This window comes from Homarus americanus, unplaced genomic scaffold, assembly GCF_018991925.1.
Source record: "Homarus americanus isolate GMGI-L3 unplaced genomic scaffold, GMGI_Hamer_2.0 scaffold47967, whole genome shotgun sequence".
Taxonomy (NCBI): domain Eukaryota; kingdom Metazoa; phylum Arthropoda; class Malacostraca; order Decapoda; family Nephropidae; genus Homarus; species Homarus americanus.
Window position 1 is genome coordinate 1,492,867 of NW_024731965.1, and position 26,126 is coordinate 1,518,992.

The window sequence follows — 26,126 nt, forward strand, 5'->3', positions numbered from 1 at the left end:
ACGCAACTCATCCTTGGTGTTGGTACAGTCGTTCAGGAGCTTAAACGTCTTTGCAGAGAATGCAGCCTTAACGTTGCATATCAACTCCTGGTCCATGAGCTGGATTAACGATGTAGTGTTTGGAGGAAGGAAGACCACTTTTACATTGGAGTGATGATCCAACAGTAGGGGCGAGTGTCCTGGTGCGTTGTCAAGCAGCAACAAAATGTTCAATGGCACATTATTTTGCGCACAGAATTTCTTGACGTCAGGAACGAAACACTCGTCAAACCAGGAGAGGAACAGACCAGTGAACATTCACGCCTTACGTGAGGTTAGCCAGTGGACATTTAGCTTGGTCATGTCCATGTTCTTGTAGGCATGCAGCTTGCGGGCTGTGTGGATCACCGACAACTTGAGCTTACAGGTACCGGAAGCATTGGTGGTAAACAGGACGGTGATGCGCTCCTTCTGCAACTTCCGGCCCCGACACTTGCTGGCAGACTTGACAACAAAGGTCTTGGAAGGTAATTTTTTCCAAAACAGACCGGATTCATCCATGTTGAACACCTGGTCGTCGGTGTACTGTCCTTCCTCCATAACTTCTCGTAAGAATGGAGGAAAATCCATGACGGCAGCACGGTCAGCACTGGCTCCTTCACCAACAATGTTAATAATTTTGTTCCTTTTCTTAAACCATTGCAGTCACCCAGAGGAAGCAGTGAAGGGTTTGGGCTCTGCAATTCCCATCTTGCGCGCCACTGATGCGTACAGTTCACGAGCGTAGTCCAGCATTGCCCACGTGTCGACCGCCATGTTCCGGCTTGCCTGACGAATTAAGTAGCTCACCAGTAAGTTCTCAGTCTTGAGCAGCACCTTATTCTGACAATACTTCACCATTGAAGCACCTGCAGACTTTGTAATGCTCATGTGTTCTTTAATCTTGGCGGCATCCTTCGTGGTCATCCGGATCGTAGATTCGTTCACGCCATGCTGGCGCGCCAAATCAACTTGTCTCGTTCCTTTCTCCAACTCTTGCACAATCTTGTACTTAACTTCGTAACTTAGGGCACGTCGTATCTTCTTGGGCTTGGGGCGGCTGGGTCCAGGTAAATCAAGGTTTTTCTGGGGTGGTGGGGGTCCAGTGGATGCCATTGTTGAACAGATTAGCGAGCACAAGAGAGAACAGTATACGCGGCGACTGAGAACAATGAAACTGACGCGGCTGGGTCAGTAACTTCCCTCCCGTGGCTGGGCACGTCATATAACTTTAGACCAATCACAGCTAGCGGCGGAGGGAATGCGTGTGTGGTAAGGATGCGTGGCCCAATCACAGTCCGATACGTTATATGACGTCAGTGATAACGCAACAGCGACATACTGCGCATCCATATCTGCGCCACTTCCCGCGTATGGTCGAGAATGGACCGCTTGAATAAAAAATGGCGTGGAGCCTCTGGACCTCCAGCCGCTCTCCGCGTAAATGACCAAATTTACCGCGTAATTAAAGCATTTACATTCTGGCAAGGCACCGCGTAAATGACCAAACGCGTAAACAAAATCCTCGTAAATGCAGACTATACTGTACACTACCTTTAGCAATATTACTTTGATACAACATGATAAAATAGACAAACAATGAAATGAAACAAACAAAAGTAGATAATTATGTTCAGGAAGCTTCCCTGTGGCCGAGGTGTGGTGTGAGAGGCAAATAGTCATGCTGGAACCTGATAACTCACACTAGGCATTTAAACAGTGGCGGTAAAAGACGTGCATTCTGGAACGTCACTCGGGGCGTAAGGGTTAAAATTGTCCCTCCATTGTTATTTTTATGTTTTATCAGCTGACCGGGGGTAACTTGTGATTGGTTAATATTTCTTCAGTGTTTATTCAGGGCACAGTGATAGGTCTAGTGAAGAAACTAAACAAATGCACCACACCACCCTCTAGCAGTAGCTTACTGAACTAAACTTACTTGCGGTCGCCATATGAACCATTAGTGAAATGCCTATTACAGACATCATATGGTCACCATAGCCTATCTAGATAAGGAGAAAGATACTATCAAAGTTACAGTTATGTTAGTGAATCTGGGCCCAGGGCTGTACAGGACGGGAAGACCTGTGTTAACTGTCTACCACCTTAGTGTCTTCCTCCCAGTGCTGTGAAAAAAATACACAAAAAATCAATTTCTATTTATTAACTTTGGATTTTTCTCACATAAATTGAAACACGGGGCAGTTTATATACAGTACAGAGGGTATTAATTTTTTCAACTTCAGATTATTCTAAACTGGAACTTTGTAAATCAGGGAATGCTCTCATACCTCAATTTACAGTAAGGTTGCTTTCCTGAAAACCCTACCATAATTTGAATTATGTAAATTGAATCATATTTTTTTTTATCTACAATACTGTACTGTACTGTACAGGTACACTCACGCGCCATAGTTTCGAAGCACCCTCTACCCCTACTCCTGACTCGGTGGAAGTTGTAGCCTTGGCTTCACACCGAACATCCCCTCCCTCCCCCGTCGTTCAGTGGTGCAATGTGGTTGCTCGAAGATTCTCTGTATTGTACGAATAGCAGTTCATGATGTAATATTTGAGAGAATATATGGACGATACAGGTTTTTTAGTGACTTCACAACACTTTATTTACCATCACTATACAGTACTTAACATCACTATACAAGAGGGACCGTTCGGTTTGCAGCCCTGACTCCAACTCCCTTGAGCCAGGAGTAGCGGTAGAGGGTGCATCGAAACTATGGAACGTGAGTGTACATTCTTCAAAAAGATAACAAATCTAACATGTAATAAAATGTCACTTTGCAACTCAAATGTTTGCATGCATAAATTGAAGATGTAATAATAATGTTGTAATCATGGTTGCCCCTCGTGTAACAAGGATGGACGGCCCAAGGGCCACCTAGGCGTGAATTTGTTTAAGGTGTAGAAGCTGTCGCCAACACAACAATCACACCCTGAGTTAACGAGCTGCATGACCCAGCGTCTAGGAATAATCCGAGAAGACCGGACAACTCGCCAACTGCACTGGCTAACCATTACCCCGGAATACGATCCACAAATCGATTAACATCCGGTACTGTATTGTATGTAAAGACAACAACTTTACTGGGAAAAAAATGCTGGGTCGCCAATGCTGTGTCTGGTTCAAGCTGACCATGGGGGGCTAGGACCATGAAAATGTTATGACTCATAAATTCCCTTGGTCCAATAAACTATAATTTGGTGATTTATAAATATAACCAAGAATGAGTAAGTCTTGTCCCTTCAGTTTAATTTTACATCATATCAGTTCTTCAAAAACATCCTCTCTCTTTACCCTCACCTGGCTGACCCTAAAGTCCTATTTATCATAAATAACCACACCCCTCTAACATGTCTGCAAGAGCTTCTTTAATGAACCATATCCATCTATATTAAACTGGGTTGATCCTCCTGTTCTTATACAACAGTTCCACAACACCTACCAGTATATTGGGTTGATGGGTCTTGAATACAGTTTCAAACTCTGCTCTCTTTTCAAAGAAAATGTCAGTGTTTTTAACTTTCAAGCAAGAAATGGTCTTTGGTAGTGACTGAACATAATGGTGGATCTGGCTTCCTTTCATTCTCAGCAGCCACTTCGTTTACTATATTCACCATACTGTGTGGGTCTTGGTCAGACATATCATCATACAGTATTTATATGGTGGGCACCTCCTGGGTAAGAGGTTTTGGGACTGAGGAATGTCTTGCTGTTCCCCCTTGTCCATTCCTTTGGTTCTCTTCCAGTGCACTTGCAACGAATTCTTCCCCCTTGTACAGCCAATCCAAAAAATATTGAAACCCCAGGGTTCAGTGAAATAGAAAATGAATGTTCATCTCAGATGCATTCATGTATAAGTATACATTATGAGGTGTGTATAATGTATATGGAATGGAGGGCCATATGAATCTTCCTCAGACACCCACGCAGGATGGAAGGATGAAATGGGAACACCAAAACCTGAAAGGAAACACGAGGTTCTAAGCAACACTGTGGTGGCTCGTCAGACTTTTGAAGTTTTCATGTGCAAAATTCTGTATGATATAAATTATCGCTTTAGGGTTTTCGTACATAAATTTAGTAGTGAAGTAAAAATTAAACTCAAATAATTTTATGTTTTTGCATGAATGCTAGACACGCAAGACACACATTTGGCAACGTTATCACGATCTGGCAACTAGGTAGACTGCACTCCAAGGTTACCACACCAGGCTCCCTTTTGTATTTAAAGTACCCAGGATATAATCCTGACCCACATTTGCTTGCGGCTTGTGCTTATTTCTCGTGCATCACAATGATTTCATTTATTCATAACTGTGTTGTGAGAAGTTTGACTCATGCCTCGTGTTGCTGGCGAGGGTAGAGGGGTGGGAAAATGTAAAAGTACAAGGAGATTGTACCACATGGGAATAGTGTGGTGCCTCCTGAGGCCTCTCCCAGTGTCCCTGGCCCTTTTAGTGTAAGTGATAGTTTGTCTCACCCTTCAACAAGCAGTCATTACAGTATGTACAATTCTTTTTGTGCCCGGAGGGAAAAAATGAATACAGTAATCTGTACTCAGCCTGGACGCGCTCATCAGAATGCAAAATATACACCACTATTACCGAGCGAAATAATAATTTTTTCTCAAGCTTTGAGTTCTATCTATTAACTTTTAAATGTTTTTGTGAAAGTTCTTTGTTATTTGTTACCAATGTTTTTTACCTTGCATTGTTTGATTTGAGTCTTTTAAGCCTTTATTTTAATTCAGTGACATATGACCTGGGCTGTTGCATCGCCAGGGATGTAATTACAACAGTTAATCAGTCAATCCACAGAAACACATCTTGTAGTAAAACGTTTTGGAATAAGGCCTTTTCCCTCATGAGAATTAATGTAATTTGGAGTACTGTATATGCATTCCAACATGCACAGTAATATCCCTGGAAAGCTCAGCAAATCAGCTTACAATGATGTCATTATAATGCGCTATATAGTATTGATTTTGAGATACATTCCTAACAACAATATTTTTTACCTTTGAGTGATACATAATGGTTCAATTTGGATACTTATACACTTAGACAACTGATAATGTATAAACCAGGGTATATACAGACATAACACACTACAATATTATTCATTAATTGCTGATAAATAGACTACAATATTATTTACTAAGTGTTGAAGACAGATGTAATGGTTCATTCTCTTGAGCAGTGACAGCAGAGGTACATGAAAGATGGGAGAGCTCTGGCGACACTGCTAGGGAAGGTGAGGACAGCCAGCCTTTCACGCTTTGTAAACGAGGCATTAGGAATTTAATACAATGCAATAGCTCATCTGGGGTTGGGTGTGGGATTTTTTGTAAGGGAAAGTGATTATTTTGTGATAATATTTTATCAACTTGGCACCAAATGAATGTAAATAGTATGAGAATTAAGATGAAATTGGATACTGTACTGTTTGTTAACAGGGTTGAGGGGAGAGGCAGTTGTCCAGCCACCTGCTCACCTTACCTCCCATTTATCCCACATAGGATTCACTTTCCACTCTTGATTTTTCTATCTTTATAGTTTATTTTCATTATTTATAGGTGGCAATAGAGCATCAAAATGATATTTCCATAAATTTTATGGTTTCTTATGTAACAAGGGTATATGCACAGCCTTCTCACAGCTAACAAGTGCCTGGGTTTTATGGTGATTCCTAGACTCCGTATTTTCCCACACAGAATTAACCCCCAACACTCTTCATATTACTGTACAGTATACAGAATTTTCTTTATTCATAAGGCACACTAACACATTTAAATGACTTTTATGAAAATTCTGTGGTTACAGGCATACCCAATAACCGACACGTACAGGGACCGGGAAAAATCATTGGTTAGTGAATCTATGGTTATCAAAGCAATTAATCCCATAAGAACATAACAAATTCAAGGGGTTAGGGACCGGCCATCCTCCAGACTCCCATCTACCCTTGATATATCTCTGTACTGCACACTGTCAAGCAAGAAAATAAAGCAGACATATAAAGCAAGCATAATAAGCCTTAGATAAGCAATGTAAAGCATAAATTGAGATTGTTATTTACCTGTGTTGAGGATGGCAGGGACAGTCTAGGGTGGCCAGTTTAAGTCTCTACCAATCTTTGCTGGTCCATCACCACTCTTATTATGCCTTATCATGTCATATCACATCACATCAAGATGCCCAGTACAAGAAAAACTATCACTGGGGTGTTTAGACATAATTGCATAATACACGAATTAGGAAATAACGAAAAAACACCAAATCAGAGACACATGTAAGTGTAAACAAGTGCAGAGAGGAGAGAATGAGTTAGAGGCAGTGCACAGAGCCCTCTCGAAGCAAGAATTTGCACCACACCACCGCCCGCCAAATTCAAAACAGTTGTGCCGCTCCTCTCCTGTTCGTCGGATCTCCAGGGTATAAACGAAACTTGTGGGGTATTTCCCTAATATGTAATCGTTGGTTGTGCCAATCGGTGGTTATGGGATTAGCTTGCAGTCGTGTAAGAGGTGACTGATGTATTTTGGCGTGGTAGAAACTTAACACTTGTAGGACACTTTTATTACTTATTATGATTATTTTTTCATTATGTTATATGCTTTTAATACTATTTATGCATAAAATTTGGATACACACAGATTTAGTATAGAACAGTGGATGATGCAGACAACGTATATGTGTCCTTGTGGGGCAATTGATGTATACTCATCTGTTATGAAAATTTCTTCTTATATTTATTAAGAACTTAAACGTGAAATGATATGTATCGGTACAATGTATAGCGAGGAGCCCTGTATCTTTATATAAACATATATTGTAAATACTATATATCCAATTTTGTAGTCACATGTATTGAACTACAGATATATATTTTATACATAAATGTGTTAAATGAGGCATTGCGTGGAGAAACTAGCACAAGTGCCACCCAGGCCACAATCATGTTTATGACTGCAAACGGTTCTTAAAACACTCTATTTTCATGAGGTGATGGATGAAGTGCAAAAATGCCACTGACCATATGGTTGAAAGTCCATAGACAAAACCTAACTCTGGTCTGCATCTCATCAAAGCAACATTTTGACCATTTTTGCGTGGTGAATGTAGCACATCCGCCAAATTCTTTGTGTGAAACATACGGCCTTAAGTGTTTTTGTGGGCTTGGGGTGGGGGTTTGGGGGTAAGAAGGGAGTTTGTTGGTGGAGGCAGCCAATCAGCAAGCAGAACTGCATGCCAGGCAGGGCTGGTGGCGCACTTTTTTCAGTCCTTATCTTGAGCGCGGAGGAGGTGCATCTCGTGCTAAGGGAGCGAGCTTTTCCTCATTAATATCGTCGTTTACGGTTGTGTATTGTCACTACACAACAATGTCAAGTGATAGTGACTACGTTGATGTTGAGGCCCAGCCTGAGCCCTCTACGTCGAATGGAGGCTTCTCTTCAGTAATGTTTTATTCTCAGAAGCCTCCTAGGGAGTCGGTGTCCCAGAGCCTGATGCCAGTGAAGCCTCCCACGGTGGATGATACTGATGCTGATCCCAATTATAGTGTCGAAGGGGTTAGTGGTGAAGGTGATACAGTACTACAGTACCTTGTACTACTGATGGTGAGAGTGATGAAAGTGTTGAACCTGTTTCAGGCCCAAGTGGTATTGCACCACATGTTGTAGAAAGACAGCCTGTACCTAGTGACGATGAAGGTGATAATGATGATGATGATGGTGAACCTTTTTTTTTATGGGGATTAGCCCACCCGGGCACAGGACATTGACCCACATTGGGGCCTGGGGGGCGAAAATGTAATAATAATAATAATAATAATAATAATAATAATAATAATAATAATAATAATAATAATAATAATAATAAAGAACCATAAAGAAATACAAAAATAAAAAGATCAAAAGTGAGAAACAATATATGTATGTTGTGTTGTCAATAGTAAGAGAAACAATTGAGACCCTGTAATTGTGTGTAAATGAGGCAGAAAGTCAAGTCAACAACCTGGAACTTGGTCACAATTTTCGTGATGCCATGTGGCAGCAGGGTCTACCATTAAACAACACATTATGCTTCCAATATCTTCCCAGGCAGTAGTACCTCCCTGTTTGGTAGCTGCCTAATACCTACTACTTGCTACCTGTAGCAAGAAAAAGAGCTCGTAGGCCTGAGATGTGGAAAAGACAAGTAGTCAAGAAGAAAAAGAATGTTGGTGAAGAATACATTAGTGCATACACTCAACAAGTTGTTGCCAAACGTAGCATTGGCACCCAGTGTGATGAGGGGTGTTTTACGAGGCTGGGAGAGGATGTAGTAAAGGTTGTGTTTGAGGAATTTTGGAAACTTGGAGATGTCAATGTCCAAAATGCCTATCTACTCGGTGCCATTCGTAAAGTTGCGATTAAGAGGAAACGAACGCATAGGGAAGTTAGCAACAAGCCCTGTAATTTTAACTATATAGTGAAGCATGGTGAGAGTGAGCACCAGATATGCAGGCAAGGGTTCTTTGCCTTTCATGGCATTAAGATGGGGCAGCTCCGATACCTTGTGGCCCATAAACATTCCCCGACTGGCACCCCCTTGCCAGACAGCAGAGGAAAGTCAACCCCTAAATCCAGGATCAAGGGTGTTACAGCCAGCCACTATACGAGGCCAAATCCCCCCTTATACAGTGATATCTCTGTTGGCCGGAACAATTGGTGCAGAGCACTTCCGGGAATGAGAGATTTCCTGGTAAAGTGACGACTCTCATAGCCGGGAAAAAATCCCTCATTCCCGGAATTTTCCGGGTAACGGAAATTTTTTTTTGCTGAATTTCCAGAAAATGTGCTTGATTTTCATCTCTCAAACCCAGAAAAAACTCAACCATCCCTGGTAATTTTCTGGAAAATGTGCCCTCAGAAAATCTTTCTCAAAGCCGGAATTTTCCGGAAAATTCTGGCTTTGGGAATGATTTTCCGAGAAAATTTCAATTCCGGCTATTGGAGAGTTCTGGGTTTGAGGGATTCCGGCTAACGGAGATATTACTGTGCTTCAAGAGTTGTGAAAACATTCAGAAACTTTATGCAAAGTATTATGAGTGGGTGGATGATCAGCACAAGGGTGAAGAAAGGTGTCTGCACATTTTTATCGTGATGAGTTTTATTCAAAATTTTAATATTGGATTTGCCCCTCCAATGAAGGACACCTGTAGTTCTTGTGATTTAGCTAATGCTGAAATCACTAGGCGGAGAGCAGAGGGAAAGGACACACATGCTGCAGAGGAAAAGCTATTGTACACAAGAGGAAAGCAAAGGTGGCACAGGAACTACTGAAGTCCCTGAAGAATGACACTGATGCCAACAGATTAGTAATTTGTACGGATTTGCAACAAACCCTCCCTTGTCCCTGCATTACAAATGGCCACTCATATTACGAATGTAAGTTGTGGCTTTACAATTTTTTTATCCACACTGTCAAGACTGGTGTCTCATCCATGTTTGTCTGGGAGGAAACTGTGGCTGGTTGTGGTTCAGAAGAGATAGGGAGTTGCTGGCTGAAGTGGCTAGAGTCAGCGGCAGACAGAAATATCAATATATTGACTATTTTTGCTGATAACAGTGCTGGACAAAATAAAAACATTGTACAGTAATGGTTTTAACGGTGATGCGTGAAGTGCAGATTGTCATGAGTGGAGTTTATTTTTTTTGGTTCCTGGACACTCCTACATGCCCTGTAATACCGGTAGATCTTTTGGCTTAATTGAAAAACAGTTACACTTGTGTTAGACTCTTCTTACCCCTGATGACTACATAAGTGTAACCAAATCTGCCAAGAAAGTACCATTCCCTGTCACTCATATGAGCATGAAGACTTTTTACATTTTTACATTTGAAAGCCATGATTAGTGCTGTCACACTTAGAAGGCCCTCCCAGGGGAAATTCTCCAAAGCTTCCCAAATAATTGCTACAAATGACAACAAGGAAGGTTACCTACTCAAGGAGGATTACAAAGCTAGTGATGCAAGAGCCACCGAAGTATGTTTGATGCCTGGCCAGCGAAGCTTTCAGCACTGTGACTTTCATCTGAACACCGTGCCACTCAACCCCGAGTACAGTGAAGAGCGTCTCCTGCAGAAGGCAAAAACAAAGGACCTGAAATCCCTCCTGCCATTCCTTAATCCTATGTCCAAACGGGCATAGCTGGAAGGGATTGTAGCACATCAAAAACAGATAAAACGTCCTGTTCCTGCCCGTGATGAAGATGAGGTGGATGACCCTCAAAGTGACACTATGGATTACGTCTACAGTGCCACAGCCCTCGCCCTTTAACCCTTTTGTTGACGAAGTCGGACTGAATAAAGATTACTGTAATGGAATGGAGGAAGGACCAATCCCATAGAAACACCACTACAGGAGATAGAGTGAGCGTTGAATTTGTTTTTTATAAAAAGAATAATCATTACAATAATATTCATTACAATAATAAGCATGACAATAATAATCATTACAATAATATTCATTTCAATAATAAGCATTACAATAATATTCATTACAATAATATGCATTACAGTATTAATGACGTTTTTGCTTTCGTACAATGTCAATGTACCGAGTCTTAATGGTTATTATTTTTATTGAAAAATTTGTTTTTAGTTTTCATTGATTATTATTATTTCTGGAAGGAAAACCAACTTAGGGTGTATTTTTATTATGATAATCATGATTGGAAAACAAAAACATTTACCTGAGTTTTTATTACAAAACATGAAGGAAACATTATTTTTGGTTAGGTTGGGTTAAGTTAGGTGAGGTTAACAGTATCTAATAAGATACTGTAGTTTGCACTGGGCATAAAAATTTTGAGTTTGAAATTGTAACCTAACCCCCGGGGTAATCTGCGTATACCGTAGTTGAAACCGCGTAAGAAAAATACGCGTAGGTTGCGAGTCTACTGTATGTCATTAGAATTCATTATTGTTTCAAAGTGTCATTTGGGTGAATTGTCACTACTGTATACAGTACTCTCAGGTAAACTATAAGGAGGAAAAAATTACCTCTTGTCATTTTGACCTTACACTAGAATGTTTTGGGAATAACAGTGAATTTAATGTCACTTTTAGATGGAATGCATTGCAGAATTAAGTGGGTAGATCAGTTACTGTATCCAGTAATTATAACTGGATACAGGTACAGTATCCCCTTATTTACGATGGGGTTATATTCCTGAAAACCATCGCAGGTTAAAATATCGTAAATTTGGATCATTATAACATGGGTTCAATGGGATATGTTCACACCCAATGTATCACCAAAAGTCAAATTCCTGTAATAATAATATACATAAAATACAATTAAACAACACTCACCACATCATATAAGAACAGGTCTGGTCATCTTTACATTTGCCCTTCAAGGCTAAGGGAACTCTTGAAGGTGGAGTGGAGACGTCACTGACCCCCACAGCTTCATAATGTCAAGTTTCATTTCCAGAGACACAGTTTTCCTGGGTGCCTTGGTCTTTCCAGACATTTTCAAAGTTACACTGCTCACTTCACAGTCAGAAAAACAGTGTGAAAGCACTTGTCACAAAAACAGAGTGAATAATAATAACATAAAAACAGTTATAATGGCCAACACCGCTCACATCATGTTCTCAGAGGCAAAGCACTTTGCAGTCACAAAAAACAGCAAATTTCACTTCACAGTCACCAAAACAGACTACAGTACAATGTAAATGTTAGTGAAGTCCTCTTTCTCTAAGGTATAAAAAAAAAACACCGATGATAATTAACAACACCAATACTGATCGATAATCATTGAGCTACATGATCACAGGCATGTGCGATTACCATAGAACAAAGCTTGGACTGTCATGCAGGTACACTGTAACTGACAAGTGATCAAAAAATGCATTCTATATTCTGCATTGGCCAGACAATGCCCATTATTCATGCAAATTTTGTCATCATAAATAGGGGGGGAGGTGGTCTTAATACATCACCATTGTTTAAGTAAAATACTGTAGATGGGGAGATTGTAAATCGGGGGATACCTGTACAATAATAAAGTGGTTAGGGCACGTAGACAGAAATTAAATTTATAGAATGACTGAAATAATTGGTTAAGAATGTTTAAGGAAGCAAAGGTTAAATGGAAGATTATGAGCTTTACTGTGAATTAAGAGGTGGAAAGAAAGTCTTTAGTCAGAATGTAATGCAAGACTTTGAATTGTGTGTTACCTTGTTTTGTGTTTGAAATGAATAGCGCTGTTTTATTCCAGTGGTGATCAGATTTTTGAACTTCAGTTTTTTAAATTGATGTAAGTGCTACATGAAGTTTTGTATTGTAAATACAGTACCAGGAACCTATCCCAGAGGTGACAGCAGTTTGAAAGTATTGTTGATTGCACAACATTGCTAATTGTGGAAAGAATGCACTTTGTCAGTGAAAGCCCTCCACAAGACCTACAGTAGTATTTCTGATGGTCCAGCTTTTCTAATGTTGCTTGCCTTACATGGCTGTTTATTGAATATTCTTGAATTATATCTGGATAATTTTTTATAATATATACAGAATGGTTAGTGCATAACTTAGTCAGAATCACCACTGCAGTTGCATGGTAATTAATACAGATGCAGTTAATGATACTGATTTTATTGAATTCCAGTGCACTTTTTTCTTTTTCTAGTCAAGAGTCAGATCCCAGTATTCTGGACTTGTTTGTGTAAGGTAAGAAGTGCCTGGTACATTGGGTAGGTCTTGTGCAAGGCTTATGGGAAAGGTTGCTGCATGTTGTATCATTGTCTACTTCATTTAACTAGTAGAGGCTTTTATATTAGTTTATTGATTTTATTTTTTAAATACAGTACAGTATGCAGGAATTTTGTTTTTGATCCATAAATCCAACTTTTTTATGGTAAAAAATATTTGTGAAGGGTGAAAATGATAATTATATACATAGCCTGAAACTTATTAGTACCATATAGAAAGTGCTATTTTTAACATAAAATTATACCACATTGATGTGGGTGAGGATCCTCCCATTGTAACATGGTCATAATCATCATGCTAAGTTAGAGTAGATAAGTGGCTGCTTTTGATTGATACTGTAATATATTTTTGTAGATAAAACTACAGTGCAGTACTTGATTTTTTGAGGTAACCAACAGAACAAATGCAATTTGTATAGCGCTTTCTTGCTCATGTGCTGCTGAAGGCTGCTTAGAGACAGTATGTGCGAAAATTGTCTGGCTTTTGTGTTTTCTGTATATAGCTTCTGTACAGTATTTAGATGTAGGGGATGCAGTGATTCCTAGATTGTAATATAATGTGTACAGTATGTCTCTGAGACGTTTTTATATGATCTAAGATGCTTATTTTTTAAGAAGAATTAGGATATTACAGTAATAACATAACTTTTGATAAAAATCTGATTGTTTTTTGTTAGTGAACTAGTTTTGAGTTATTAATCCTTACATAAATATCATGTTTTAATACTGCTAGTAATAATGGTTAGATAAATACTTAGAGGTTAGATTATAACTAACTATAATATTCTATACCACCAATAGCCAGATAGAATCGAGCCTACTGTCTCTACGCAAGTTAGTATCAGAGGCTCGGATACGCACTTCAAGCCCACACACTTCCTGAACAAACCTCATCCATGATGTCAGCAAAAAGTTGTGAAGAAAATTAAGGACATTGAAATGTTTGTGTTAGGATGACAGTGTGTTTTGAGCGAGAATGCATGAGAACATGTGATTGTAATTTAGTTATTTAAATTGTTTCTTTGAAATTAATCAGATTTTATTTTAGTGAAGCAAATGTATGAAGTTCAGATACTGTACTTTATACTTGATAAAATTGTGTTATCATTAAAATGAATTTGCCTTGAATGTTAGGCTGTGCGTGTAATTACTTGAATTGTACTGATCTTAAAATGACAATTTGTCAATATGAACTTAAAAATTAAGATATGTTTTGAATAATGGTAGAACAGACTCATAGATGGACCAAGTCTTTGTAATGTACAGTAGTCCCTCGGTTAACGAACACAATTCGTTCCAGAAGGTCGTTCGTTAACCAAAAATTTGTTAACCGAAACCATTGTTTCAATGGGATTTTGGGTAATTGGTTCAAGCTCACCGAAAATTTCATACAAACTAAAAAAAAATGCAGTAAAGTACACTTACTTTGAGGTGTGTATGTAGAAGGCTCCTGGTTGATGATGATGATGATTGGAATTAGAAGTGGGGGTGGAGGAGAAGGGAGAAGAGAAGGAAGTGGGGGTGGAAGAGAAATCACCCCATGCTTGATGCCGTCATTTCACCCTTAAAATTTTAAGTTCACTTGGTGTAATTCAAGATTATTTTCTTTAAATCAACACTGCGCTGCACTATATATTGTCAATATGTTAAATAAATTTTAGAATGACCAATAATTGTACTGTAAAAACATAAAAATACTTTGTGTTCAAGAGACCCCCAAGCAAGATGTTTCCTCCACTGAACAGACACACAAACTGAGGCCTTGGTGGGTGAGTGAAGTGGCTGATGGGCACACCAAAAACAAGTTCCCTGTACTGAATTATGTTAAATAAGTGTTAAAATGACTAATAATTTTAATATAAAACTTGGAAAATTATTGGATAGTACAACCTTCTTGATATTTACTCCAATTTTAACGAATGTAAGTCCTAGAACTGATTTCTGTATTGGTGGACTAATCTTCCAGCTGGTGAGCAAGCCAAAGCCTGTCGAAACATTTTCGTAAGAATTTCGTTAACCGAATTTTTGTTCGTTAACCGAAATGAAGATCCTTATGGAAGGTAATTCGTTAACCGGGGCGTTCGTTAACCGAGGGACCACTGTATAGGCAATTTCATATCCAGAGATCAATGTCTTCCTCCAACTCTTAGGTATTACCATAGGAAGTATTGAGCCCTCAACCTAAAGTACACGTCTTTAGTCACATATCATTAGAGTGTTGCATGTGTGGACCTGAGCATTCTGTGTGCCTTATAGTGATATATCAGTTAATGGTTACCTTCCTGAGGACAGATTCTTACTGCATACGGTATTTTTACGTACATTATGTGAATGACTGTGCGTATGTTTGTGTAGCAATATTTACACATCTGTATCGTAGTTGAGGTTTTAATTCATCTTAAGTGTTAATGTACAGGAGATCGCAGATGTAGTTTGATAGACTATAGTTCTGTTTGCTCTCATTATTTATGTGGTAAAGCATAGCACTTAAGTGTATGTTAATTTTGTTGATATAATGAAGTTGAAAATTATTGTAATCATTTATTCTAATATCAAATGTTGCAGAATTAATCTTTTTGAATTAAACTCCCTAGCTGATACGTAACGTTATATGAAATGATTATTTCCATAAATAACTTTTCAGAATAAGTTATGAAATATTCTTAGTACAAAAATTATTTGTTTATAGCAAATAATGACACTGTACTAATGCTTAATTTTTATGATTATGGATTCTTATAAAAGACCTGTGAGAGATGCACCACTGCCTAGACCCTCACAGGCAAAGTCTGCTATTACCTGTAGTGAATACAATATTTTAAAATGGATTAGGGCGTGGTTACAGGACAGGAAACAGCGAGTAAGCATTAACGGCGCTAAATCCAATTGGGGGTAGCGTCACTAGTGGAGTACCCCAAGGCTCGGTACTTTGACCATTACTATTTATTATACTGTATACATAAACGACATGGATACAGTATAGGCATAGTCAGCAATGTAAGTAAATTTGGTGATAACACTATAATAGGGTGTTTAATTAAATCTGATGAGGACTCCGTAAAACTACAGGAAGATTTAAAAAAAAAATTTTAATGGTCTGAAAAACGTTAGATGAAATTTAATGTGGAAAATGTAAAGTACTTAGTCTAGGAGATGTAAACAGAGACCCTAGATGTCAGACGAACAGCTATGTTATAGAGAAATCCGACTTTGAGAAAGATTTAAGAGTACAGTAATGATAAGTAGGAATCTTAAACCAAGCAAACAATGTGTATTTGCTCGAAACAAGGCTAACAAAGTACCTGGGTTCATACAAAGGAGTGTTAGTTACAAAACTAGCAAGATCATCCTAAAATTATATCTTGCACTTGTGAGACCTCACTTGGATTAGGCAGTTCAGTTCTGGTCACCATACTACAGAATGGATATAGAATCCCTAGAAAGAATTCAGAGGAAAATGACAAGACTACTCCCGGGCATTAGGAACCTTGATTACAGAAACAGGTTAAAACATCTTAATTTGCACTCCCTCGAGGGACATAGAGTGAGGGGCAATATGATCGAGGTGTTTAAATGGAAGGCAGGGCTAAACAAAGGTAATATAACAAAGGTACTCAAACTATCCAACCAAGGTTTTTGGTGCAATTTTTGTAACTTCTATTTACCCTCCACCATGGCACCCGTGATCAAGGTTCCTAATCCAGCCAAGCAATGAAGACGTGTGTGTTCTCTGGTTGAATGTTCCGATGTTCCCAACAAGGATAAGCATGCACTTGACAACACACCCATTGTGTGTTACCACTTCCTTCCACTCCGCCTCTTTAATAACCCCCCCCCCCCCACCTTTCTGCCTTCTTACTCCATAATTTAAAATCTATGTAACGTAATGTGGAAGGAGTACAGCGTTGTTCACTTATACATACATTAAATTTCAGTGATGGATTTGCTTTAGCCAGAGCAGATTAGCACGATGTCCACTTCACGATATCCCACCTTCCTTCTCTCTCCCACCCACTGGGTCTCACCGTTACCCTGCCTCTCATTCTACTATGACTGTCATTCATGATACAATATTGTACAGTACTGTGCATTGTTTATTTCTTATTCATTAATTAGTAAAGACATGTTACTAGTATTGTATCTTTTAGTGTACCTACACATTTTTGGGGGCATAATTTGGTCAGTTAGGGGATGCATTTTTGGGGTTGTGGGACAAAACTAATTTTTCCCATATGTTATGTGTTTCAATATGTACGGTTTGACTTATCACGGTAGTTTTCTGGAACCTAACCCCCGCGATTATCGAGGATATATGTACCTGGTTTGCAGATCCCCTGTAACTTATGTATAACCCATTTAAAATTTGTATGAATTCAGTAGTTCTCTCAGGGACAAGTGAGCTAATTAGGTGAAAATCAGTGCCCTTACTTCTCATTTATTTATCTTAACTATCAAACATTTTAGCAATGGTCTTGTGGACAAACCTGGAAGGATAGGTATTTTTACAGCTTACATAGTTTATATGGTTGATCAGCCCTGGGGAGCACAAAAAGTCCAGCATTGTTCTTGTTTTTATGAAGGATATGTGTCTTATTTTGGGACCATTACAGACAATCATATACATTAACAATTAACCTTTTTTTTTTTTTTTTTTTTTTTTCAAAGGATCAATTAGGCCATAAATGGAGGATTGAATATTTATGTACAGCGTATACAATATTTAAGAATCCCTGCATGCCCTGTACGTACTTCTTAACAATGCACATCAGTAGATTGACTAACTGCCTGACTGGCTAGTAATCCAAAAAGTGGTGATGAGGATAAAAAAAGAAAGAAAATCAAATTTTGTGACTAGGGAAACAAGCATTGTTTCTGACTTCATTAGCTGCACAGGCCCCTGAGACAATCAAATCAAAACACCTTGTGGACTATAGCAGACTCTACCTTCGAGGTTCTTGGCAGTGGTACCTTTTTCAAGGGCTTTTGCTAGACTACTTAACCATAAAATGGAATTTTGTGCTTCACTGTTTCTTTATTGTTGTGAATGCACCTCATTTCACTTTTCTACCATGTTGTCATATGCTGGTAATGCACCAATTTGATTATTAAAAGAAAATTCAGAAAAAAGGGAAAAAAAAAAAAAAAAAATCTTGAACCAAAGGAACAGCAAAAAAAAAAGGTGATGAAAGTGTTAAGTTTAGTGGATTGGAAACTTTCACTCAGATGAACTACAGCATCTGTAAGCTTGTTTTTGATGGAGCTGGTGTTGCAATGCTCTGCTTGAACATTCTTTTTGCATATTTAATCCTATATTACAATACTATTGCTAGTAAGCAAGAATCCTTTACATTCATTGGTGTAACCCACAGAAAACAAGGGGGGGTGAATTATCTGTCATTACAAGATAAGCTTGCACTTTTTAATAGACTTGAAAGGGGAGTCATGGCCATACAGTGAGTTCTGCTATAACGCGTGTTTTGATAACGCGAATTTGCTCTTAACGCGATTTATGAATTAGGAACGATATTTGTATAACGCGAACGCTTGTTTGCTATAAAGCGATTTTTGCTTACTATTTCTCCAATTTTGTGGTATTAATTGTGAATATGGTAAAGAAGAATATCTCCAAGAAGTGTTCTGGTGATAGAATTCCCGGTGATGATCGTAAAAGAAAGGATATAACACTTGAAAAGAAGCTCGATGTTATCAACCTCAAAATCACCCTTCTCCCCCATCAAGTTACATTCATATTTTTTTAAGGTAAAGTGTTACATTTACTGTATGATTTCATTATTAGATATGAATGTAACATTTATTTAGACTGTGCTATCCTTTGTGTTAGGCTAACTACTAAATTTTTTCGATTTCGAGTAATCTGCACTTAACCCTATTTTCTCCATAAGCCCTGTTATTTCTATTACGCGATTTTCTATAACACGATATTTTACAAGAACACAATTATCGCGTTATAGCAGAACTACCTGTATCATAAATATTTTTTATGAATGTAATAATTTAGGTTTAGGTCCTTTGGTCCATATATCCATATACTGTATAGTACAAGTACAATATTGTACTCTATAGACGTTGTCCATACCTCACGTTATATACAGTACCACAGTACCTTTGTTTTGCCAAGTAATAAAGTATGCCATGTTGTGGGTCCTGAGGGTACAAGAACTTGTGGTGCTTTATTTGTATGTATGTGTGTATAAACTAAAGGTCATCATCATCCTGAAAGTTTTCACACTATTTTCCACTCTTGTATGGGTTAGTTGCAATTACCTGATGGCAGTTCTCTTTTGGCAGGAGCTGAACTCGAATGTCATTTCCTACAACCTTTCCCCATGCCACTCGTGGCCTACCCCTGGCTTTCCTCACATCCACATTTAGGCTCTTGTGCCTCTTGACCCAATTAGTCTCATCCATTCTCTCCACCATCTCAGCCTGTCTCTTTTTAGAACTTCACCAATATTCTCAATACCTTTTAACTCTGAACAAGATTTCCTGTCTTTCATTGTCACATTACACATCCACCTCACCATTCTCACTCAAGTCTACTTACATCATCCTTTTTAGCTGCCCATGTTTCACTGCCATACAACATCACAGTTTTCATCCCAGCTACATAACTTTCCTCCAGCTACTTCTGACTCTTGCAACCAAATAGGCTTCAGCACCCCCACCAATACTAATTATGTCACTCAGGTAACAGAACTTTTTAACTCTCCAAGTGTATATCCCAATGTTGAGTTTTTCAAGCCTTACTTTGGACACATGGTTAACTGTGCATACAGAACACATAAAGTCACCAACTTCCACACTCATTACACATTATTGAGTTGCCAACATCTTTCTTACAGCACATGGCCACTTTTCACCCTTCACCATGAGTCCTTTGCCACTAGTCAACACCTTAGTTTTCACCACATTCACTCTCGGGCCATCTGACACTATTCCATCCTTCCATTTCTAAAATTTCTCCACTCTCTCTTCAATAATATCTGCTATTAGCACTAAGTCAGCAGCATACAACAAATCCTAGGACAGATCAGTCTTAAAGTCCCGTGATATTGCCTCCAGCGTCATAATAAATAGAACAAGGGTCAAGATAGACCCCTGATGAAACCCTATTTTCACCTCAAATTCCACACCATTTACTCTCACAAAGGTTTTTGAGCCCTCATATAATGCCATAACCACCCCAACAAGGCGCTCAACTCCTAGCTTTCTCATTACTTGCTTTTCTTACATCATGTGGTACCCTGTCAAATGCCTTCTCTAAATCTACAAATACAGATTATAACTTTCTCTCCCTCCCTTGATATTTATCATATATGCGGTAGTAGTTGTCTGGCCTTAAATAGTACCTTTGTAGTCTTCCTATCTGGCATAAACCCTAACTGCATTCTGTTCATGTCTACTCTCTCCCTTATCAATTTCTCAATCACTCTTTCCTCAACTTTCATAACCTGATCTGGCAACTTCAGCAATAGTTGTCTGGAACAATACATTCCATCATTGACATGCCTACATTGTCTAATGCTTTCAACATTTTTTGCAATTCTCCCAGACCTTCCAAATGCCTTTCCATTCTTCATTCTATCAATTGCTTTCTTCATCCATTCTCTTTCAGTCCTTCAACATGGTCCCTGTACTGGTTCTACTACCCCAGTCATACTCCTCATTCAGTAGTCAATCATAGTCTTTTCTTCAGGCATCCTTGATTTCTTTGTTAGAGTAAATAAACTCTTGCAATTTCAGACCAACTGGGGGTGAAAGCCAGTCTGAAAATATAGATATTAAAAAATTGGAGTTGGGAACTGCCAAGAATCATTTGTTTTTTATTTAGGCAAGGTCCATCCTTGCCATATTAAGCCTTTCAGCAGCCCTTATCTCAAATTGAAGTTAATGGCCTTTTTCATTGGGTCTTTCAGATTGTTAAATGTTGTTTTCTTGTCCTATATTTGCTTTGATTTCTTCTCTACATCTACCAACACAGCCAATGTTTCTTCTCAAACACACAAAATTTTTAATTTGTTTAAGTTCCCTGTTGCCTACCATAATTATTATTTTAGGATTTATTTGCAGTTTGGAAACAACCATTACTTTTGTCTCTACAGCACTAACTCTTAAACCATATTTTTCACCTTTTTCCACTAATCTGTTAACACTCTCGGGGTCATTCATTCATAAGTGGCATTTTTTATTTAATGAAAATGAAACTTTTGCCTCACGATCAGATATGCCACCATGACGTATAGTTCAGTTTCTCTAAAAGTTCTTGGCCAAAATACATAAATTTTAATGCCACTTTCTTCATGCCACTCTCCTGCGTGTAACAAAGTTCTAAGACTAGGTGGCAACGCCAACCTGTCTATGTGCAGTGGACCATGCGGCCTCCAGACAAATACTTTAGTTCTCGTCTGGCTCAGTAAGTGAGAGGTGTGTGCGTCCCGGGCGCAATTTAATAATGGCTACCGTGGTGTTTGCGCCGCTATCTCCAAATATTTATTACTTACAATCTTGATATTTATTCTTATGAAGTGATAAAATGATGTGTATTGAAATATGATATTGTGAAATATTTTTTAATTTATGAGACGTTGGTGAAATAGCTACTCACATTACAGTCACATATACCACACAAAAGCATGTTGTAATATATAGACCTCGCTTGGATAAATAATAAGTGATAGTGAAATGTAGTGCAGTAAAGGCATGCATATGGGTATGGTGAATTATAATGAATATATTGTGCTTATTTGATACGTATTCGTAATGGCATCACCATTGTCTTGCATACCATATATCCTATAAGACGAAATTTGAACATTAAAAAAATCTGCCCAAAGTTAGGGGGTCGTCTAAACCACCAAGTTTAAAATTCTTACCTCTTAAATATTGTGGTTTACTGTGTCAAGAGTGGTGATGAAAACATCGTAAGCCACTCACAAGGTCTTACCACTAATTATTTTATACTGAAACTTACGTTTGGCAAGCTGGATTCAAATTAAGATTACCGGTATATTAAAATAATAAAAATGTATTATAAACCTGTCTAACATACCGTAAAAGAGATTTATACCCCTGTAATAAACACAGCTATCATCACACACCCCTCCCCACACCCATTTGCCAGTGAGGAGACAAGAAAGGAAAAGTGACCACGGTTAATTACAGACGCTCAAGTGACGTCACTAGTGTTTACACTACACCAGCTGGTAATATTTGATGCCATTACTTGAAGTGAATTGGCCTTATTTTAAGTAACTAACTATAAATAAATACAAAAATTAAAAAAAAAGATCAAAACTGAGAAATAATATACTGTATGTATGTTGTGTTGTCAAAGTAAGAGGAACAATTGTGTAAGTACGTAATATTTTTTCACTCAAATCCTAATGAAACACTACTGGAGAACATTCCTTTGTCGCAAAACAGTTTATAAATTAAAGAAAATAATTACAGTGTGTTTAATATATTACAGTATATTATAAATAAATAAATAAAACAAATAATTAGGTAAATCTATTTAAAGTAAATGGAAAATAAGCAAACATGTTATTTACCAAGACCCTTCCGTCTGGCTCAGGGTGAGATGTAGGGGAGATAAAGAAGGCTATTTATAGCCCATCAGAAGTGACCAGTACCCTAATGCACCATAAATAATTCATTGAACATTCATTTTTTGTACATAGTATATTCAGTATATATATATATATATATATATATATATATATATATATATATATATATATATATATATATATATATATATATATATATATATATATATATATATATATATATATATATATATATATATATATTTGTGTAATAAATGTATGTAGTAAGTACATACTGGTAACCTTTTTCACTCAAATCCTAATGAAACATCACAATTAGAATACGGTGGTTGCTGTTGAACCACATGTTGTATAAATAGTCACACCACCCAGACGAGGGAACACTCCCACCACGCTTCAGTGACGTCACTAGTATAATTGGTGTGCCAGTGAATTGGCCTTATTTAAAAAATCAGGATGGTTTAATTAATTCAGTGGGTAAGTGTCACATTTTGGGTGCTGGTCTTGTAAATAAAGACTCCAACTACTTTTTGATATTGAGGCGTCTTACTACTGCCGCTTGCGCCCTTCGACAAATGATATGGGTATGCTGGTACCTCATCCTTTGGTGGAAATATCATTGCCAATATTTAAATTTTTTGTCACAGAAACTTCTAACTGGTCTATTTCTATTCCTTAGTATGTGTACAGTAATAATCCTTCATAAAAGATAATAACTTTGAAAGATTTCAACAAAAAGATTAGAAAGAAGAAAAATGTGTATAAATATTTTGGTGACTGCATGCCTTACCACCACTTATTTTCACTTTTTATTCTGTAACTCTGTTACTTTTTAGATTATCTTTTGACTGACGCAATGTTTGGGTACAGCACAAAGAGAAATCAACAGCAAACTCTCACTTTTCACTTATATTTGCAAAAATGGCTTTTATTTATTATTTTTATTTGTTTATTTTTGAGGATTTCATGTGATATCCCAACCTTTTTAATGTAGGAAGGTATCATTTGAATAAATACTTGACAATATCTTAGCCACGAATAGCGCTCCGGAAAAAGTCTTTTCCGCAATTTCTGGTCATTCTGTGGGCTCCAAACAGAGTGAGTAACAGGCTCATTAAATAAATTTCAGGCAATCCTGAGAGTGTTAACGAGTTATTGTAATACCTCTTCACTATTTGTGATAAGAGCAGTATCATTTGCATAGTGTATATTGATATTACTGTACCATTAACTTTTAGTCCTCCATTATCACCTATAACTTCTCTCATTAAGAATTATAAATATATATTAAACAGTGTTGGAGATAGAGCACAGCTCTAGATGTGTCATAAAACTTTGAATTTCAAGTGTACTGTACAGTATAATGCCATTGTGGCTGAGCATAGAGGAATCAAGAATACCATATTGCCAGAACAAGTACACAAAAGATTGATATCATGGCATGTGGAGGCAAGGTGGACAGTATCCCAACATCACAGGAGTCAAGTCACCTTTTTTGGGCTAATCAGAGGTTGAGATTGGCAGTGGTACCCCACAACAAGTATTCCCCGTGTGAGAAATCATCAAATACTGTAGGTCACAATAGTTTCATACCATGCATTTGAAGTTTCAGACTTTTCCAACATCATAAATACTTGCGATTTTCTCACACACGCTTGGAAATGGCTGTAAAACAGTGGTGATGATGATGATGATGGTGGTGGTGACTTGTCCCACAACTTTCTATTACTATATAAAAAGGCTATACAGTATTATGATGCTCTGAAATCTGAAATTGTGAGGGTTTACACTATATACAGTAGGCTCTCGCCAATAACGTTTAATAGATGCCTGAAAAATGCCGTTATTAGCGAAAACGTTATTTGTGTGACATTAAAATACATGTAAAAAGGGTTTATTGGTGCTGCCGCCCCAAGAATTTCACCCAATTTTTCCCCTTAGAAACCCTCCTAACACTTTTTGTTCGCTGAAATAAAAAGAATTGTTATTCAATCATCAAAATAAAGAGTTTGAGTAATATAACACTTAGCTTGGGGGAGTTTTTGAGGTGCTTGGTGTGATGATTGTTCCGTATCTGAGGGCCGCTAAGACTTGCACTGTCTTTCATTCTACAAGCTAACCATTTCACAAGAAAATGCTCTGTTATCACTACCAACCTGTTTCTATCACTTTTATCATTCATAGTTCGCCTCGCATTTCCATCACTACCGAAATATTTCTTAGCCAGTGTAATACTCTTCTTGGTCTCCTCTAAGTTCCTCTTAATATTTCGCACTGTAGACTCAGAACAGTTCAATTTCCTCACAATATCAATGTTCCGTGCAACACTTTCAATGAGCACAACAATCTGTTCTTTAACCTTGACCGAGTAGGCACGCTTCTTGAGGCTTTGTCTCTTAGCTTTGGGGTCTTTTTTCTCATTCACTTTAAAAGTTCCGGGCATGCAGGCGGCAAATCACTCCCTCCACCACCTCCCCTAACCCCCAAAGGCAAAAATGCGGAAGCCATTGTTGATCACCAACCCTAGCAACCACTGGTTATAGAGGCGAAAATCTCATACGTGGGCGCAGCGCTGTATTCCACCGAGCGTGTGTGAGAGTGAAGCGGAGCGGACACCTACGTCATCAACATGGCGGCAAACAAACGCTATCATTGATGCGCTCGGATGCTTCCCGCGAAATCTCCATTATTCAAGAGAATCCAGACGTTATTATCGAAAATGGGTATCTATTGTAACTTACCGTTATTGTCGAAAACGTTATTGTGGAAGTCGTTATTGGCGGGAGCCTACTGTATACAGGTATCCCTCATTTAGCGATGGGGTTGCGTTTCAGAAAACCTAACTTTAAGCAAAATTCTCGCTAAACAAGGAAATAACAGCAGAGCATTGAGGGCGAACAACAGGTTCAAACGACTGAGTACAGTACAGTGATATCTCCGTTAGCCGGAACAATTGGTGTAGAGCACTTCCAGGAATGAGAGATTTCCGGGTAACGAGACAATTCTCTTAAAGTCGGAAAAAATACGTCATCCCTCGGAATTTTCTGGGTAACGGAAAATTTTTCTTAGAAGTTCCCGAAATTGCACCTAATTTTCATCTCTCAAACCCGGGAAAGACTCCTCTATCCCCGGAATTTTTTGGGGACTGGGAAATTTTCTTGGAATTTTTTTGAAAATATGCCCCTCAGAAAAACGTTACCAAAGCCGGAATTTTCCAGAAAATTCCGTCTTTGGGAACGATTTTCTGAGAAAATTTTAATTCCGTCTATCGGAATGTTCCTTTTAAGAGGGATTCTGGCTAACAGAGATATTATTGTACTCCCTAATAATAATATTAAACGAGTTTTTTATAAACGGTTTCAAAGTTAAAGGATCGATATATTAACATCAAACTTCAAATATAAATGATGAGGTTAAGAGTTAAACGATTCAATAAGCACAAGGTTAGCCTAATTTGAACATACAGTGGACCCACGAAGATCCGGACTAAAAGAGGGAGGGGGACCACCTGTCCGAAAAAGTCGATTGTCCGAACCTTCCGGTGAATGTACAGTCTCACCCAAAAGTTCGTTAACTCTCCCAGCCAGCTATTGCGCACTGCCTGCTTCAGATGTATGCACTTGAGTATGTTACTTCTTACCTTTAGATTCATTTGTATCGGTTTCATGTTCTGGTTGGTACTGAGACAGTTTCAAACATCTGAAACAGGCAGTGCTGCAATAGCTGCCTGGGAGAG

General features: G+C 38.2%; 1 protein-coding gene across 9 annotated transcripts in view; it reads left to right on the forward strand.

Moving 5' to 3' along the window:
- The window catches only part of LOC121868112 (restin homolog), a 273,799-nt gene that overhangs the window by 217,028 nt on the left and 30,645 nt on the right, over positions 1–26,126 (forward strand). The window contains exons 23-24 of one of the 9 annotated variants that reach the window (XM_042368391.1): positions 12,719–12,759; positions 13,602–13,846. The exons of 7 other annotated variants lie outside the window; for them this stretch is intronic. In XM_042368391.1, the coding sequence (XP_042224325.1) occupies positions 12,719–12,758 (40 nt within the window). In that variant the 3' untranslated portion in view covers position 12,759; positions 13,602–13,846. Of the gene's footprint in view, positions 1–12,718; positions 12,760–13,601; positions 13,847–26,126 lie in introns of those variants that run through there. One more of the 9 variants, XM_042368392.1, reaches the window with a different exon arrangement.